Consider the following 20,856-nt stretch of genomic DNA (forward strand, 5'->3'; position numbering starts at 1 on the left):
TCGTCCACATTTATATAATTATTTTACATGTTATTCTTACTCAATGTGTAAGTAAGAACACATGGGTTATTATCAACTAGAGAATATAATCATATTAATAGAATATAAGTTAGAGAATAACTAATGTTCTGTTAATATATAAATTGTCAGTATGTGTACAAGTGTGCGTAGTTCAAGTTATAGAATAAACAGCTTTACAATCTTATTTAGTGATTCTTAGTGCCCGTAATTCTCGCTATTATACAGATGTACCAACGTTACAACTCTCAAAAGTATTGTACAAATATTCTTACAAATGTAATTACACTAAAAAAAACAAGAGGGTCATAAATAAAAGATGAAGAGAATGACGTCAGCAGCGTGTCCAGGCAGAGACTCAATTCTGTCCAGTTTTCCCCACACAAGTCTTCTGGTGTTTGACCCATGTAACGGGAAAGCTGGGCTGAAGATTCAGGAAACATGGCAGAATATAGGGGTGATTTTTAGAAAATAACTAGGTACCTTGATATTATTTTTTTCTCAAAAATGGTGTAATTTTATACTTTCGGTGGTATTTTCCACAAAGTTCGTGTTTCAATTTTAGCACACTTTTCTGCAAAACATGCCTGAAATTACACCTTCATTGTGCTTTTAAAGTAGCATTTTAATTTGTAGGTCACAGGCCTACGACTGTTCGTGACACTGTCATACATTGGAAACGATTCTTGAGGAGGTTATTGTCCATTAATTCTCGCGATACAAATACCGATGTTACGGCTTATGTGTGACGGTAGGTGTGCACTTAATCTCCCGCCAGAACCCAACCACTTTACTCGGTGATGCAAAACGTTCCGATAAAAGATGAAAACATCCATTTAGATGTGGTTTCATGTTCCTGTAGGAATTATTCCATGTATAACACGCACCATAGTTTTGCCGGGGATAACGTTTTGGAATGTGTACATGTTATACACGCATAAATATGATATATATTTTAAGCCTAAAACAAAATATGTTACATTTTCGCGGGATTTTTAGTTTTATAAGCACGTATATGTTGAAATTTGCGAGAAAACCACAATTCGCGTTATTTCGCGATTTACAATTCATGAATAATGTGTTGAGAACAAGTAACTGCTTATACATTAGCCCTACATTAGCCCTGTTTTTCCAAATGACTATTTTGAAGTATTATCACGTTTGGAAAAAATAAAGGTCCCTGAAGAATAACACATAAAATCCAATTCATATGCTCGAATCGACCTTTACAAATGTCCTGGACATACCACTGGACGACAAGTATTTATGGCTGAAACTAAGCCCAACAGAGAAATGGATGTTGCTTGAAAAAAGAAGAAAAAAATTAAGTTCTAGAAACACATGCACACAAACGCCATCTCTCTTTCTGAAGACGAACCCAACTATTCCAATATGTGGAGGTTCTCCATGGAGAACGCCGGCGGGAGTCGGGCGAACCGTCCATTGTTTTCGAGCGATTTAGAGCCGACGCAGTGAATCGACACAAGAGGGTCTGATTTGGCCGTGACGTCGGTTGGATCCACGGGCAGAGAGTTCACGTACTCTTGTACGCTGCTGAGGGACGAGTGGCCTTTCACCTGGTCCACCAATGACAGCTTCCTCCCAACCGGCGAAGCACACTCACTGTCCACAAGGGCCAAGGCTTCGTCTCTGGAAAGAGGAAATCATATTTTTTAAGGACCACTCTACTCCTTTCATTACATCGTCATTCAACAATAAAGCAATAATATTACACAGAGAGAAGTTTATAAAACAAACCTTGCTGTTTCTAAGATATTGGTTTTTTCTGTCCCTGAATGTAGCACTAACTAAAAGATGTACAACAAAAGTACTGTGTGCACTAAAATCGTAAGGTTTTTGGTGAAGAACTCCTACCATTTTGTGCACAGTTCCATACAATTACACTCTGTCCTAGAATCTCAGGAACAAGCGAACACCACAAGAGCTCCACCAATGAACACTTGCGAGGGAACAGGATTGCGTGGAAGGGAAAAGCGACTGCTGTTTGCACCAGCGTGCACTACTTCGCCCCACCCACCTGCTTCCTATCCTTCTGCGTGACCTTGCTCTAGAGATTCCCTGGATAGAGTATACAACGTATTCCATTTCAGAGAGAAACAGCCAACACTCCCGATAATATGAATAGGATTCAATTTGACGGTTTTCCCCCAACATGGAGGATATTATTTATTTTTAAAAAAACCTAGCGGTTCTCAAAGACATGCAAGATGTTGTTTAGTACATCTTCAAGGACACCGTTTTCAAGGAAATAATTCGTGGCCTTGTAATCAAGGGATTCCGGGTTCGATTCCCGGTGGAAGCACACAGTGGTTCTGATCCAATTTTAAGATGTAGGTCCAGTCCCGATTACCTTCTGGTGCATAAAATGGACTTAAAACACAAGCTCAACTCAACTCAAAGAAACAATTGTAAATGACATGTAAGTGTAAAGGTGAACAAACCGTTGCCTTTTTACATTTTAACTTGTTTCGTTGAATTCGGCGTCCTTGAAATTGTAGGAAAACAAACTTAAATTCGCCGGTCTTCGTTGCGGAGTGGTTAGCACATCGCGTCACGGGTTCGAATCCCGGCCTGGGCATGGGTGTTTGTGAGTGTCCAATTATTAGTTTCATCCAATATTCAGCAAAGACAACCCACCCTTATTTTGATTTTCGGTTCCACCTTCTGAAATGACTGGTTGATTTAGTGTTTTAAGTCCACTTTATGCACAGAAAGGCTAATCGGGACTGGACCTACAGTTTAAAGTGGGATCCGAACCACTATGTGCCTCCACCGGGTATCGATCCAGGGACCCCTTGATTACAAGGCGACGACGCTACCACTGCCCCATCGGGGAGGCCCTTCTGAAATGAGTTGTGACTTGTGTATTGTGACTGAACTGTGCAAAGTACCATCATCAAAGGCATTCTCTGTTCAACTTTTTGTATGGAAAACCCCGTTGCGTATGGTTCATCAGTGGCGGTGATTGGGTTCCAAAACTAGGAGGGGGGGCAAGGTGCCAAAACTAAGTCGTAAAACCTTATACTTCACTCACAGTGACAAACATTTGCCCATAACCACATGTAGTATGAAACAAGGTTACAAACTATTGTGGTTAACTATTCATATGCAGAAGAACAGCAATGTGGTCAGGGACTGTTGTTGGAGGTACTCGACAAATAAGAGTTGCAGTTTAAGCAAAAAAGTTACGATAGAGGTGTAAATGTAGTGTGTTAAAAGTGTACTTCAGAGCCACTGGATGCAGATTCTTTACAACACAAGGATATTGTTACTCTAGAGGTTGTACACCTTGCACCCTATATTTTGACACAATTACACGTTTATCGTGACTTACCGCTTAAATTTGTTGGGTGGACAAGAAAAGTTTTGAATATAAGCTTCTCAATCGATTGTTTAGAAGCAATGTGTGAGTGAAGTATTTGTCGTTGGGTACATCATAATCAGTTGTATACTTTCTGTGGCTCGTTGAATTCATTGTTTGTACTTTTCGGATCTCTAACGTGTACCTTTATCAGAGTCTTATTTCAAAAACACACATACAGGAGCTTTACTGTTAAGTGTATGTTGCTTCCCACACACTGAGTACTCACGTTCTCGATGGTGAAAGTTTGATTGGTTGATTTTATTAACGTCTTTTATTTGTACCCTCATTCCCCAAAAGGTTAGAGAACCGAGTTGGAATTCTATTTTTAGCTCTTGCACGGGAGAGTTGGGAAGAACATATGAACGCTTGGTCCAATTCAGTTGCCATGGTGACGGGAAATTATTGTGGTATACTGCATTGGCAAATGCGTGCCTCAGAGCAACAGTTTAGGGATCAAAGGCGCGACTAAGTCTAACGGTTACAGACGGCTAGCAAATAAATGAGTCTCCTATTCTCCCTGAACTGCGAGCGAAGGGTGCGTTGACAGAAGAGCATTTTCGACTGAGCAAAAAATCAGGCGCGTGGCAAAATCGCTTTTTATACTTGGAAACTCCCACTCCTGCAGACTTAGTCTGGTTTGGTTCTTTCATCGTATGGGGAATAGGTTAACCTGAATGGAAAGATGATCGGACGACAGAAGGAGAGAGTCGAGGAGGTGAGAAAGGTGTCTGCGGTCTTCGATAAAGGTGCAATCTCAGACCTTTTCTCAGCTGAGGGAACTCGGGGATACAGTTGGGCAGGATGGTTAATAAGGAAGGGATAATCAATCACACATTGTCGATTCACGACAGAATATTTATGCCTCAATTACAACTGTTCTGCAATGCGATTTACAATATTTTAATGATTTTGCACATATTATTTCTATTAACATGCTATTGAGTGTGTTAATAAAAGTAATATTAAATATAGCATTAACGGAATAAATCATCTAGCTAACACATATAAGACATGCAACCACCTTAAAATACTTTGTAAGCAGCAGAGGCAGAGCCATCTGTTACGAATTTTTTTAGAAAGGCCAAATTACAGTGCCAGGGACAGCCTGGCTTTCTAATGTGACGGATGTTGAAGTTGATCCGTTAAAATGAAAGCGTAGTCCGTGTTCGCTGGCAACCATCCGTCATCCCAAGAGTTCACCCTGTGCTGGGTGTTGTGTAGCGAAGAGCCCAACCCAGCTGCTCCCGGAAAATCAATATCCGGAACTATAAGCAACGAAATGCACTCAGGAATAAATGTATAAACTTACTGAAAGAATATGTGGAAATCAAATATTAGAAGCCAATTTTCTTAGCGTAATGGGAAAAGATCTCAAGTGAATTTTTTTTCTGATATCAACGATTTCACATTCATACCAATTATTTGCTTTTCGCAGCATTCTTCTAGTTTCTCTTTCATACCTTGTCTTCTTATTTACGGAGACATCTCATTAAGTTTTTCACAATTTTAATTTCCTTTTATCTCCCAGAATTTCTTCTCATAAGTTGAGTCTTCTCAATTGCATAGCTAGGGTTGATGCACGATGTTGTCACTCGGTCTTTCGAATTCCACTTTCAATTTTTTCAGCCCCAATTTGAACTATGTATGAAGGATGCTTTAAAAATAGAACATTGCCAACATTTTCCTTAATTTTAAACTGTATTCCCCCTTAGCTTCTCTACCTGCATGTGGCAAGGTATCCTACTATAATTTTATCCGTTATGTTCCTGTTTCTACATCTGTATAGCTACTATTTCTATTTCACTATTTCTTTTTACCTCCTTTTTACGTTAGCTTTCATCTTTATATTTGTTGCCATAAGTCTTTACCTCATAAATCGTTCGTTATTTCGCTGCTCTGTTCTTGTTTTGTGACATTATTTGTATTCGTAGCTTTCCTAAAAAAAATCCACTGGTTCCACTTATCACTCAAGACTCTAGCAACCTTCGTGTTCTGACGTCAGTGTGGCAGGTCTTAGTTGTTAGGTTAGGTTTAGTTATCTTAGCTCAAATAAACTGCAAATGTACTTTTTATAAGAAGGAAACTGAAAGTAACAAGCCTAATGTAAAAACGAAGGCATTTAGCCTAACAATGAAAGCATACCGCGCTGACAAGGCCCGCAAAAGCTGGTAACGCTGCTGTTTACAAACATACTGTCATCTGTGGGGAAGGAGCGAAGCACAGTGACAACTCGCACGAACATACTTGTTGTTTGCTTATTGCGCAGAAAGTCAGATTAGCGATACGTGTATTCGTCCAACATAAGAATGGATGCGAGTAAAGAGCAGAGAGGTGTGGTTCGTTTTTTGACTGCCGAGGCTGCTGGAGGACGAGCGTCGCATGACTGTTGTGTACGGTCTGCACGTCACGTTCACGTATGCTGAAGTGGCATAACAGATTCCGACATCTCCATAATGATGCCCGTCCTCACACTTCCAATCTGGATTTGGCTGGGAGAGACTTAAACACACTCCCTACATCCCAGATCCTTCCCTTGTGCTTTTCACATTTTTTGCGACCGTAATACAGATATTTATGGACATATGTTTCACTCGGACGAGGACCTATATGACTGGGTACGGTTGTGAATCCGTCAGCCGCCAACCAAGCTTCTACATGAACGGAATTGATCGTCTTGTCTCCCAGTGGGATAAATGTGTTAACATTTATGGAGATTACTTTTAGGGTAATACATTTTCAATGAGACATTTTGGTAGTCGACCCGTTATTATTTGACTGTCGCTTATAATGTGTTCCTACTCTACATTCTTGTTTGACTTTGAAATGTTGGTCGCTTTTTACAATATTACTTTTGTACTACACTTGTTGTTCTATCCCATTTACTTCCATATTTTTTCCCATGTTTTTTCATAATTATCGCCTGATGTTTCCTTCGAAATTATTTTCGTTTAAATTTTAATTATCGTGCTTTACAGCCGTCTCTCTATAATATTTCCAATTTTCTTGTTATTTCATCGTAATTGTAGATTTGTTTCCATAACTACTATTTGCTTTTATTTACCTTTGTAATTGCAGCACGGAAGAATAATTGTAGTATCGAACGCTCTCAAATTGATGGTTTTGAGTAAAAACTATTATTTCTTCTCATTGTCAGTGTTTCTCGTGGCAGATTGGTCAACTCACGAAGTCGATGCTGAAGGCAGTGTAATTTCATCAACTTCATGGAAACATCTTTCATCCTTATCGACGCGATTAGCCAAACTAGCAGGAAGCGACGTAAAATAAAGGGAAAACATGCCAAAAGTACCGAGGTTCCTTAACAGAAGAAGAAAACCTATGTAAGTGTTGAAGTAATATGATCAACAGCAAGGGCGCTCGCAGGATTTTTCTCAGTGTGGGCAGAGCCACATAACCTTATTATTATTATTATTAATATTACTTATAACTACTATTATTATAATTATTGCTATTATTATTATTGTTATTACTGCTTTTATTGTTCTTATTTTTATTGATGGTATTATTATTATTATTATTATTATTATTATTATTATTACATTATTACTACTACTATTTATGTTTCTTAAAATTACATACATTTGAAATTTCCATATTCTGTATATCTATATACAATATGCATAACTGTATAGCCTGTACTTACGTAGCATTAATTCATGTAGGACAAAAGGCTGTATTTTGTAGTTAGATAATTAATCAGTGTAAAATAGACTGTAAGCTTAAATGTAACCGTATTTCTAATAATAATAATAATAATAATAATAGTGGCTGTAACTTACGGCTTGTAAGTCACAGAAAACAACACTTTTGTTATAAAATATCTCTACAATTTCACCATTCGAATTACATTAGTAACTCTTCCCAGAAATCTCGGGCGGGGGGGCAAGTGTTCCCCTAGCCCCCTTTGCGGGCGCCCATGATCAACAGTGTTAAATTAAATATCATATTTCTCCTTAATATTTTAGCTTGCTACATGCTATCATTTGTTAGTTTAGCAGTGTATCCGACAGATGGCAGCAAATATGGTAGTCATGTGACTTGCGTGAGAAGAGAGGAATGTGTGGTGGCTTCGAATAGCACTACTGACTGTTGGAGCCTGATCAGGAGAATAGATATAAGTGTTGTTTGTCTTTTGGGACTTCTGAACACGTTGTAGTTAATATATGTAGTTATTGTTCTGAATTTCATTGGGTTTATTGAGATTTTACCTAAATCCCTTATCATTAGTTGTTACAATAAACCTCCAAGTGTTTGAAAATAGTTGCTCAAGTTATTTTTATGAACTTTTGGAAAACTTCCACTGGAATTTTTCGACGCTTGTCGTCGAGAAAAATGTACGACCAGTAGCGTAGTAGCCTAGTAACCAAAAGGACTGGTTCGGATCACAGTGAATTTAGAATTCCACTTTAAACAGTACGGCTAGTACAGGTTCACTTAATTCCAATGCATCATTTATAAATTCAGCACTTAGTTGAACACGTGATATCCATACTAAAAAAGATTCGAACTTGAAATAAATAATAATTAATAATATTGCAATGCAAATATAGTATAAATATAGTTAAAACTCATTTGGTGATCCAATTCAGAAAAAGATCAAAACTTTACAAAATTTTAAAGTGTAACGGGTGACTTTTTCTTAAGCGTCCAAGTAGTGGGGTTTACGGGGGGGACAGCGCCGGAAAGTATGAACCCCCTCTCAAGCAGATTTGCTATACTTAAAACTAGGTTAACATGAGCATATGAGCTTTTTGCTCAAGTGTGAAACCCCCGTATAATCCAAGATTTTTGTGAAAAAGCCCTCATGGATTCCATGAGAAAGTATGACCCCCTCAGATTGATGAGGCTACGCTTATAAAAGGCATTTTTGTGAGATTGTTGTCCATAAATTGCTCAATATGCCCCCTCTTTTGGCCACACTTAAAACTAGGCCAAGACACACACACATACACACATATTTACTTCTGGTTTAAGTTCAATTGGATACCAGCTTCAATTTGTTTATCTAATATTAAAACAATGTAATTCTTATAACAATGTAATATATATTTGATAAGCAACAACAACAGAGTCATCTATGTGCAAATGTCTGAACTCGGTGAATACTTGAGAACAAGTCAATTTTTTTCCAACAACAACAGAGTCATCTATGTGCCAATGTTTGAACTCGGTGAATACTTGAGAACAAGTCCATTTTTTTTCATTATGTCAACATTTTTAACTTCTTTTGCCAGTAATAGGGAAATGGTAGCAAGCAATAAACAAAGTACTTTGGAGCTGAATATTCCTTTCTTAAGACGTCGTATATTACTAAAATATTTTCAATTCACATATTTCTCATACCGCTGTATCTTGTTCTATTAGGCCTCTTCGAGAACATTGCCTATTAGGACTCTTCGAGAACATTGCCTATTAGTGAAATAATAGGGCAAGCATATGGCGGTATGGGGATATGTGAATTGTTGGTTTCTTCGATTCAGATAAATGGATTGAATAGAAACTGGGATATTTTGCATTTGTTATATTCAGTTTCTTTGTTGTAATCTGTTCATATATAAAATCAAGCCCCGAGAAAGTATAAGATCAATACTTGAACAATATGTGCGCATGACGGCCCCAAAGCGGTGGGATCGATACTTTCTGCACAGCGATCAGTTCATTTCGAGCCCAGCACCGGCGTGTCGATCAATATTTGGAGCAGCGATCCTTTACAAATTAGTTCCAGACAATTCCGCTCCCCTAAGCATGGAGGCGCTGCGGTCTCGATTGCATGTACGCTCAGCAGAAAAACGGGATGTGCGCTCAGAAGAAAGTACTTCGGCAAAAATGTTAGAGAATAGCTCATGTTTCTGAATGCACTCCCACAGTGTTTCTATTGGCTCTGTAAATTTATATAAGCCAGGGCACAGTGCAGATTCTTCACCATTGCTGGATTGAAGACTTGAAGCATATAATTTGGCGGAATAGCCCAAGTAAGGTTATATATACATACACATACAAAGCACAGTGCTGAACCCAACTGATCCAGTATAGAATTTTGAATTGAATCCCAAGAAATTGTATATAAATACCAAAAGCCAAAAATATTAAGTGTATATATACATACACACACACTCACACACAAAGGACAGTGTTGAACCCAACTGATATTTTTATCCAGTATAGAATTTTGAATTGAATCCCAAGAAATTGTATATAAATACCAAAAGCCAAAAATATTAAGTGTATATATACATACACACACACTCACACACAAAGGACAGTGTTGAACCCAACTGATATTTTTATCCAGTATAGAATTTTGAATTGAATCCCAAGAAATTGTATATAATAAACAACAACAAAAATGCCGAATCAAAAACATTGTAATCAATGCAATAAAAATATATCCAGCCCCAATTGGGCCAAGCACCAAAAGATTTGTAACCCGGACAAATACAGAACTCCCACAATAATTTGCCCCAATTGCAATAGAAAATACAGCATGCAATACTTCACATATACACATAAAGATACTTGCTCTGTACAGTCATCAACATTGCCCCCTCAACCATCCACATCTGGTCTGAAAAGAAAGCATGAAGCACCTCTTAATGCCAGAGCAGCAAAACAGCCACGCTATGAACCTATCCGTAGCAGTTTTAACGGCCAACTTAGGGATTATCGGTTTGTATCAGAGCCAAGATGTGGCATTGAGAATTTCTTGAACAGTAAAAAACCTGATGTACAGGCAATTCTAAATGCACAAAATGGCTCTTATAAACTGTCCCTCAAATTGTTTGTACAATATAAGAAGCCAAACGGCACAAAATTTACACAGCCCCACATAACAGAAACTGTACCTGTATATTCAAATGCAAATTCAGACACAATAATAAGCAGCTTGATAAATCAACTGAACATCAAACACTCTGAATTTGCGGCAAAAGAGTCAGGATGGAGCCTATGCGGCTCATCACACAAGTTATATGTTAATATTTCTGAATTCAGCCCATTACAAGGATCTACTTATGTGCCATTGCCTGCCAATATCAAAAACAAAAGAGCCGTGGTTAATATAAAAAATGCCGACCAGAAATGCTTTTTGTGGTGTATATTAGCTGCTTTGTATCCAGTTTCAAGGGATCCTCAAAGAATAACTTATTACAAACAACATGAGCACGATTTTGATGATGTAATGGAGGGTTTGGAATATCCAATGTCTGTTCAGAATATTGATAAATTTGAAAAAAAGGCCAGGCACATCAATGGCAAACAATTATCTATTAATGTATTTATTTGTTCCACTGGCAATTGCCCGATAGCACCTCTCAGAATCAGTACAATTGATGATGAATCTGCAATTCCGATTGATCTGCTCTTAATTGAAGGAGATGATACATACCATTACACTCTAATACATAATCTTCAAGCTTTAGTGAGAACGCAACTAGATAAATATAAAAACATATTCAAGTTGTGCAGAAGATGTTTAACTGTATTTGATGGTCAAAAAATGGTGAAGGGGGTTCGGGAAGAGAGTGCAGAAATTGCTAAAAACAAGTTAATTGAGCATCTGAAATACTGTGGCAATCATAAACCTGTTCATATGGTGATGCCCAATCCAAGTGAAAATTGCAAATTCAAAAAGTTTGAAGCCTTGTTGGAACACCCAGCATATATTGTCTGTGATTTCGAATCGAACCTCAAACCTATTGCATTCTGTAGCCCAGATCCCGAAGAATCCTCAAGTACATCATACCAGTTACATGAACCTTCCAGCTTTTGTTATGTGGTTGTACAGGATGGTGTTGTTACTAAAAAAGATTCATACATGGGACCAGATGCCATCAAAATATTTGCACATAGAATAGAAAATGAGTGCCGTGACATAGCATCTAACATCTTATTAAAATCAAAGCCTATGTTGCCTTTAACAGAGGAACAGATTGAAGATTTCAACAATGCAGAAAAATGCCCGGTATGTGATTCTGAATTTTCAGATATAAATATCAAGGTTCATCACCATTCTCATACAGATGGTCGATATAAACAGGCCCTGTGTAATAGCTGTAATATTAAGATCAAGAGACCAAGATTTATCCCCATATTTTGCCATGGAGCATCCAATTATGATTTCCATCATCTGATCAGGTACGAGGGGTTTGACAAACAGAATTTAAACATTTTAGCTGAAAATGATGAAAAATATATATCTATTAGCAAGATAATTAAAGTTGATGGTGTTTCTATTCAATTAAGATTTCTTGATTCTTACAGATTTTTACCTGCTAGCCTGGCTACACTGGCCTCTCAATTATCTGATGATGACTTGAAAATCACACGTGCTATGTTTCCAAATCAGGACCTGAAATTAATTAAGCGGAAGGGTGTATATCCATATGACTATGTCACAGATTTTTCTAAATTTGATGAGTGTTCCCTGCCACCACAAGAAGCATTTTACAGCAAAATCAGAGGATCTGGAATCACTGATGAAGATTATCACCATGCTCAGTTGATGTGGAACAATTTAAATTGCCAGACATTTGGTGATTATCACATGGCATATTTAAAACTTGATGTAACCCTCTTAGCTGATATATTGCAGGCATTCAGAAAATCTTCAATGCAAAATTATGGACTGGACCCAGTGTATTTTTACAGTGCTCCGGGCTTAGCATGGTCTGCAATGTTTTTGAACACCAAAAAGCCATTGGATCTGATCCAAGATCAAGATATGTACTTGTTTATGGAGAAGGGTATAAGAGGAGGGATGGTGCAATGTTCCCAGAGATATGCCAGAGCAAATAACAAGCATATTACTGCCTGATTATGATCCAGCACGGCCATCAAATTTTATACTGTATGTAGATGCAAACAGCCTCTATGGTCATGCCATGATGCAAAAACTGCCATATGCAGGGCTTGAATGGGTTGAAGATTTCAATATTGAAGATCTTAAGGATTTTGATGACAGTGAATATGGTCTCATCTTAGAGGTTGATCTGACAATTCCAGATCATTTGCACAATAAATTTTCTGATCTGTCCCCAATTCCCGAGGTTCAGTGTTCACCTGGTTCTAAACAGAAGAAGCTCATGATGACCCTGGAGCCAAAACAAGGATATGTCATATATTACAAAAACCTCCAGTTCCTGATAAAACATGGTGTCCAAGTGACCAAAGTTAGAAAAGTTTTGAGGTTCAGGCACTCAAGATGGTTGAAACCATACATTGATACAAATACAGAGCTTCGAACATCTGCAAAGAGCCAATTTGATAAGGCCTTGTTTAAATTGATAATCAATTCAGTGTTTGGCAAAACTATAGAAAATGTTAGAAAGCATAGTGATGTTAAAATAAATACTGACCCCAGCCTGAGCAAAAAATTAGTGGCAAAGCCGAATTTTAATTATAGAAGAATTTATGATGAGCACATGGCACTTTTCAACATGAAGAAAACAAAGATCAAGTTTGATAAACCTATTTATGTAGGGGCTGTGATATTGGAATTGTCCAAATTACATATGTTAACATTGTATTATGAGGTGCTGAAACCTTTTTATGGTGATCGTGTAAAATTATTGTACATGGACACGGATAGTTTTATTCTTGATATTCAAACAGAAGATGTTTATCAAGATATGTCACAGCCTGAATTGTTTCAATACTTTGATACCAGTGAACATACAATAGTTCAACCCCACAACAAAAAGGTGCCTGGCAAGTTAAAAGATGAGACACTTGGTGATGTTATTGTGGAATTTGCTGGGTTAAGTGCCAAGATGTACAGTTTTAAAACATGTAGTGCTGTTGTCAAAAAGGCCAAGGGCATTGGCAGAGTAACTGTTGAAAAAGAGCTTGTATTTGAAGATTATAAAAATTGCATCAAATCACAGAATTCAATCAGAACATCAGAAAATAGAATTCAGAGTGAGAATCACTTGCTGACTAGCAATATTGTAACAAAAGTGGCCCTGGACCCACATGATGACAAGAGATGCATTTTATCATGTGGCATACATACTTTACCTTGGGGGCATTGTGATTTGAAAAATGGGATTCAATGCCCAATTACAGAGCATGATTTGAAATAAATAAACATGCCTATGAACTTATTTGGGTTCAAAAAACAAGCTATTATGGACCTGCCTACACCACAACCCTCTCCTGATTTACAATCTGTAATGTCTAAACTGAGTGGCTTGTTAATTATTCATCTGAACAGCATACTTACAGATAATGATGATGAAACAGGGAAAACATTGTACATATTTAACAATAATTTAAATCATTACCAATTACCTGTGGGTGGGCAATTGCAATTTATTACAACCCCTGAGGGTGATGTCAAGATTTCAGTAGGGAGAAATATTTATAGAATTAAGCACTCAAACATGGTTTCTGGCACTGTTTATACTGTTTCTGCTGGTGACTGCTTATATATTGAGGTCCCTGGATCTTATGACAAGCTTATACCCTTTTTTATAGAATTAAGAATCAGATACTCTATAATAAATAACCACTAAAACAAAATGCCTAATGATATATTTGGCCATACAAGGCATGAAGATCACAGTGATGAGATTCTTATGCTTGATGTCAGAGTCAAGAAATTAAGAAGTGATTTACAAGCTTTACAAACCACACTCAATGCCAGTCTTCAATTAGAAATTACAAATCTGCAATCACAATGCATGGACCCTCTTCTTAAAATTGATTCTGAACTCAAAGTGCTGCTTCAGAAATATACTGATCTGGCAACATTAGATAATTTTCAAAGTTTGGAAGAGGCTGTAGCAGCTCTTCAAGCCAAATTTAAGACCCAGGCTAACAACTCCGAGCAATTGAAACAGCAATTGGAAGAGCAGATAAATAATGTCCACACACAGCTCCAAACAATTGTCAAAAGCATAAAATCACAGGAAGATTTTGATCTAGTCATTTCCACTCTGAAAGAACAGATTCAATCACTCCAGATACCTAATCTGGACCCTCTGCACAATGCCATAGCCGAGGTTAAAGAAAAAATTGAGACACTTGAAAATTTTATGAACAATTTGCCATCTTCTGATGCTTTGAATGCAATAACTCGGAGTGTAGCAAACATCAAGCTGCAACTTGAAACATATGAAGATTTTGGAAAAATTCAAAGTACCATAACCCATCTTGAAGGTACAATAGCAGCAGTGCAAAGTGATTTGGCAAATGTACAAGAAACTCGCCTGCCTGGGATTGTAGATACTCTTCACAGTGTCCAGCAACAGATTACAAAGCTTGAAAACCTCAACACTGAATCTGAGCTATCTCATTTTCATCACTTGATAGATGATATCCAAACAAAACTTGAAATTTTACAACAATCCACACCCTCTCAGGCAGATATAGCCCTGCTCCAAAATGCTATGCAAAATGTGGCTGATGCATCTGAATTAAATAATGTGAAATTGGCACTTGAATCTTTGCAAAATACTGTATCAAATCTTCCCACATCACAGGAACTTAAAAATATTAAGAGGGCAGTGAATAGGATATTGAAATCAGAAGATATCAAGAATATCCAGGCAGAGATCAAACAACTCACTCAGACAGTGGCCACTCTACCAACCAATCAACATATTAATGAACTGCATGCCCTGTTTGAGGATATCAGAAGACAGGTCCATGATCTTACTGCTCAAAATTCAAAATTGGCAGTTGTTGAAAATTTGCAACAAATTGTAGCTAATATCAAGCAACAGCTAGGGACCATGGAATCCAATCAAGCAAATGCTCTGTCTGTTTTTGCCACCCAGCTTCAAGAAATTGTGCAACAATACAAAAAACTTATTGTGGACATAAAAATCAAGCCAGGCCACGATGATGTTGTTAGGACCATCAACGAGCACCTTGAATCTGTAACAAGCAGATTGCTTACAGCAGAAAAAGAAATAACAGGCATAATCGAGAATCCAAAACATACAGTAATTCTTGAATTGTACAGCATCCCCAACAAAGAATATAATTCACCATTTACACCAGGTGGCAAAATATATATGCTGTCCCCTGCACAATTTTATTACCAGTTTTTTGTTGGGGGCACATTGAGACCAATCAAGATCAAATATTGGCTACAACCACAGGCACACCACTACCCTACCTTATCAATAACAAATGCTGAGAACAAAGTGAAAATCAACAGTGTAGAGTTAGAGGATTTTACAGACCCCAATACATTAGAAACAGCCTATACTGAAGATGATGGCACTCTGGAATTTAAAATACAAATAGGGGACAAATTATATTTAGAAAATCCTGCAGTCTCAGCTGCTGAACACCCTATAGTTGCAATATTCTTGTTTTCATATTATGTCTAGACAAATTATTGTTGATGAACTACACAGACAGGCCAGACATAATTTTAAGAGACTCCCAGTAGTCACAAAGGGCATAGATGATTTATGGCAGAGCGACTTGATTGAAATGGCAAGTGGGCAGTTGAAAAACTTAGACAAAATCAACAAGGGCTACAAGTATCTACTCACTGTGATAGACACATTTTCAAAATTTGCCTGGGCTGTGCCACTCAAATCCAAGACTGGAACATGTGTTACAGAAGCCTTCAGGACAATCATCAATCATTCAGGAAGATCACCGCGCTATTTGCAAACAGATAATGGCAAAGAATTTTATAATTCAGTGTTTCAACAATTTATTAAAAGCCAGGCAATAAAACATTACTCGAGTTACAGTGATCTCAAAGCCTCAATTGTAGAGAGATTCAACAAAACTCTAAAAAATCTTATGTATAAACAATTTACACTTCAAGGTAATTACAAATGGATTAATATTCTTCCAGAACTTCTACATAAATATAACAACTCGGTCCATTCCACAATCAACATGAAACCCTCCGAAGTAACTTCATCTGATGAGCAAAAATTGATCAGGACTGTTTATTATCCTAGATACCAGCCAACAACAAGAAGGGCCAAATATAAGGTGGGTGATCAAGTAAGAATCAGTAAATATAAGCACTTATTCAAAAGAGGCTTTACAAGAAACTGGAGTACTGAATTATTTACAGTGGTTCAAGTTAAACCCGGGACCCTTAACACATATATAATAAAGGATCACCGAGGAGAAATTCTCAAAGGCAGGTTCTATGAACAAGAACTCAGCAAAACTAAACAGCCTGACACATATCTCATAGAAAAAATCATCCGCAGAAAAGGCAACAAGTTACTTGTCAAATGGCTGGGTCATCCGGAAAACAGCTGGATCGATGCAGACAAAATAATAATATGAGCACCTGGGATGTTATAAAAAGGCTGCCAGAACCTGAACAGCAGAATAAGAGAAATGGCAACTTGCTGCCTAATAATATTAGGTGTCTTATTGTTGGGCCATCTGCTTGTGGTAAAACTACACTAATGGTTGATAATTTTTTATTAGCACCCAACTGGTTAGACTGGAAAAACAGGTACTTGTATGTCTTCTCTAAGAGCTTGGAACAATTAAAATATCAGCAGCTGATGAAGCTATATGATGGATTGGATATAGCCACTTTTGAACCAGATGTTAAGCCACTTGATGAATGTCTCGATAATTCTGTTGTTGTGTTTGATGATGTTATACTGGATAATCAAAACAAGGTTAGAAATTTCTTTACACAGGGCCGACACAAAAACATTGATTGCTTCTACCTGGCACAGACTTTTTCTAAAATACCGAAGCAGCTGATCCGAGACAACAGCAATTTTATATGTGTTTTTCATCAAGATCATACCAACCTCAAACACATACATGATGAATATGTAGGTGGGGACTTGAGCTACAATGATTTTTCCAAGTTTTGCAGCAGGTGCTGGAACCAGGACGGTTATGGGTTTGTCACAATTGATATGACAAGAACACCTAATACTGGAAAATATAGAAACAAAATCAACGATTTTCTAGACGTTGAAACATATATAAATAACCATGAAACGACCAATCATTGATGATCTTAAGTTAAGAGATTATCTTGTAAAAAGATTTAAGGGATGGAAATCAGAGAACCGGGGAATCTATGAAAAACACAAACAAACAGAACAGCCCGTAATTGATGCTATTAATAATTTAGGTAAAAATATCAAAACTGTTACAGAGCAAAATCAAGATTTGATCACCGAGCTTGTACCTGTTGCTGCTAGGAACATATTAGATTATCCATTCACCCCACTTTCCAGTATTCATACACCTAGTCCTGTTGCTCCTCGAAGAATTGAAGCTAGTCAGGATCCTATTGAATTGGGTCTTCTTGCTCAAAAATATTTAACCACACCTAAAGACAACAAAGATGAGGTGTTTGGCTTATATGCTGACACAGAGCTTGATGGGAGCATCATACATAGAATCGGCAATTTCAGGGTAACATTTATGGGAGATGATATAATTGTATATTCAGAATCTCGTCTCGGAGAAAAAGGTGGTTTTGTTAAGTACCCCGGCACACCTGGATTGTGGGAACTGATAACTAGGAAAAGGCCTGGCAGCTATACAGATCAAGATTATGAACATTACAAAGAAATATTAATAAAATCAGATGCTCTATACCAGAACAATGATCCCACACAAAAAAGAGTCAAGTCTAGCAGTGGAGCAAAATACAACAATTTGATCAAGCCCATATGGTCACAGATCAAGACAGGTAGTGGAATCAAACATTACAACACCCTGCCTAAAGAATTTGTGTGGGTTGATGATGTCAGGAAACTTGTGGATAGGTTATTGGTGATAGCTGGGGAGGAAAATGCTGGCAACCACAATTTTTACAATGAAAAGGTTGGAATTATGGACATGATAAGCACAAAATTGTCTAATTTTATAGTGAATGACCCTAAGGGGATTGGATATCTCATAAAAATTATTAATACTCTACCACCTAAATTTTGGAATATTTCTGAGGGTCGGGGCCTGGTTAATGACATTATAAACAAGCTGCCATTTGAACTACATATTCCAGGCTATCAGTATTGTGGTCCAGGCACAAAATTGGAGCATAGATTAAACAGAGGTGATCCTGGTGTAAATCCCCTAGATGCTGCTTGTAGAGACCATGATATTGCATACAACACACATTCTGATCTTGACAAGAGACATGTTGCAGACAAGAAATTAGAAGAGGCTGCATTTGGTAGATTTGTAAGCAAAGATGCTTCTTTGAGTGAGAGAATATCAGCATTGGGAACCACCATAGCTATGAGCACCAAACAAAAACTGGGGTGGGGGTTGTGAACATGTATATAATAAACCTAGGATGAAGCCCAAGGGTGTTATGTATCAAATACCTTATGCAGGTCTCAAATCTCTTAAAACTATTGACAGTCTCTTGACCAAAAAGCAGCGCAAGAAAAAAAGCTCTTGTCTTGCAAAGGGGCATGGTATGAAATTGTTGCTTAGCACCCCCCAATTAAAAAAATTACAGCAATCAAGAAAAAAATCACATACTGGGGGTTTCATATTTACTATCCCTGCCATCTTAGCTGCTCTCGGGGCAGTTGGGAGCTTGGCTGGGGGATCAGCTGCCATAGCAAAAACAGTAATAGATGCCAAGAAAAATAGGGCAGAATTAGATGAGCAGAGGCGCCATAACCTGGCAATGGAGAAAAAAGGCAAAGGTGTTAAGAGAGCCATGAGTAAGTTTAAAAAAAACAAGAGCCGCTTACAAACCAAGATATTGAAGCTTTAATCAAGCCACTGGGCATCAAAAATTTTAGAGGTGTGTACATGTCTGATTCTTTACCGGAACAACCACTCAACAAAGAGTGTGGCATTGTTAATTTGGATGAGTACAAAAATCAGGGCACTCACTGGATCTGTTATCTTAAATATTTAAACAATGAGGCATTTGTGTTTGACTCATTTGGAGGTGTTCCACCTGAAAATTTAGTAAAATATCTAAAATCACCTAATCTTTATTACAATAATGCCCGTGTTCAAAACTTCAAAGATGTTAATTGCGGACATTTGTGTTTATCTGTTCTCAGATATATGTCTCAAATAAATAAACCATCAATTGAAAATTTTCAAAAGGCCTTGTGGTATCTGAAGCATCATGGGGGTATTCCATCTCACCAGTCAAAATTCAATATTGAAACTCAAATTGCATGATGACATAGTGTATCCCAAAACAATAGCTCTCAGAGCATTTTACGGCATGTACCTGATCCCTAATATTACACACCACAACAACAAAATTGCAGTTGGGGATCAAAAAATTGTCATCACTCCAGGGCAATATAATCTGTCCACTCTAAATGCTCAATTACCCAGAGGTGTAGTGTTAAGTCAAAATTCTGTCACTCACAGAGTAGAGATTGTATCTGCTACGGAGACAGTGGATCTGGGTACTATAGGAGAGCTGTTAGGATTTGAGAACAACACAAAACTTGAAGCGGCCATCAAACACACTGCTATGAATATACCTAAATTCTTAGCCATAGAGACTCTGAATATTCACTGTAATGTGGCTGAGGGTATGATCACCAAATCAAATGGCATAGGCACTCACAAACAAACTGGCATCATTGCAACATTCAAACCTAATTCCGAATTCATGGAGCCAATCATCTACAATCCATCCCCAACATTATATTTTCCTGTGTGCCACAATAGAATAGATAATATTGAATTGATGGTCACTAATGAAAAAGAAGAATTAGTTGATTTTGCTGGAGCCACAACAACTGCCATCATAGAGATTAACATTTAAATAAAAATACATACAATGGAAAATATCGAGAGTTATGAGCTACAATCATTCCCTCCAAACAGGAGGACATTTGCAAATTTAAATCAACCCAACACAGAAATTGAGGTCGATCTTGATGTAGGGGACGGCTTTATACACCCCCACAGAGCAGATCTATACATCAAATTTGATGTTGTAAAGCTCGATGGAAGAGATTATCCGGCAAATTCAAATATAAGATTGGTAGATAATTTTGTACCGCATCTGTTCTCTGAAATTGAGATCAGAAAGCATGGTGTTGTTATAAACAGAGTAGATTATCCCGGCATTACCCCCACGGCTTTGGCTACATTAAAATTATCCAAGACCGAGGCTTCTTACTACAAAATCGGGGGATTTGAGGCTGGTGATAAGATATTAACCAAGAGCCACACAGTGCTGTTCCCGATGCGCCTGTTGCCAGGATTCTTCTCGGATTACAAAGAAATTATGTGGAAGGGCGGTTTAAGAATTACATTTAGAAGAGCTGCAAATGATAATAATGCTTTGATGAGGTACAGCACATTAAACCCTACAGGAGAAGCTCTGCCTAATACCTTACCAGATGCAGGCAAGTGCATTATTCAGACTATGGAGTTAAGAATCCCGGTTGTTGAATATGAGGCCAGTTACGCTCTTAAATACAAAGCTGATATCCTAAAAAATCCCCAGATTCCTCTGCAATTTTACACATATCAAT

General features: G+C 37.6%; 1 protein-coding gene across 2 annotated transcripts in view; it reads right to left on the reverse strand.

Moving 5' to 3' along the window:
* Nucleotides 1-507: 507 nt before the first annotated feature.
* The window catches only part of LOC145989902 (uncharacterized), a 346,996-nt gene continuing 326,647 nt past the window's right edge, over nucleotides 508-20,856 (reverse strand). For both annotated transcript variants that reach the window (XM_083125397.1, XM_083125396.1), the window contains exon 4: nucleotides 508-1,668. In XM_083125397.1, the coding sequence (XP_082981523.1) occupies nucleotides 1,401-1,668 (268 nt within the window). In that variant the 3' untranslated portion in view covers nucleotides 508-1,400. The remainder of the gene's footprint in view (nucleotides 1,669-20,856) is intronic.

The sequence above is a fragment of the Lepisma saccharinum genome, chromosome 7 (assembly GCF_977018435.1).
Source record: "Lepisma saccharinum chromosome 7, izLepSacc3.1, whole genome shotgun sequence".
NCBI classification, from domain to species: domain Eukaryota; kingdom Metazoa; phylum Arthropoda; class Insecta; order Zygentoma; family Lepismatidae; genus Lepisma; species Lepisma saccharinum.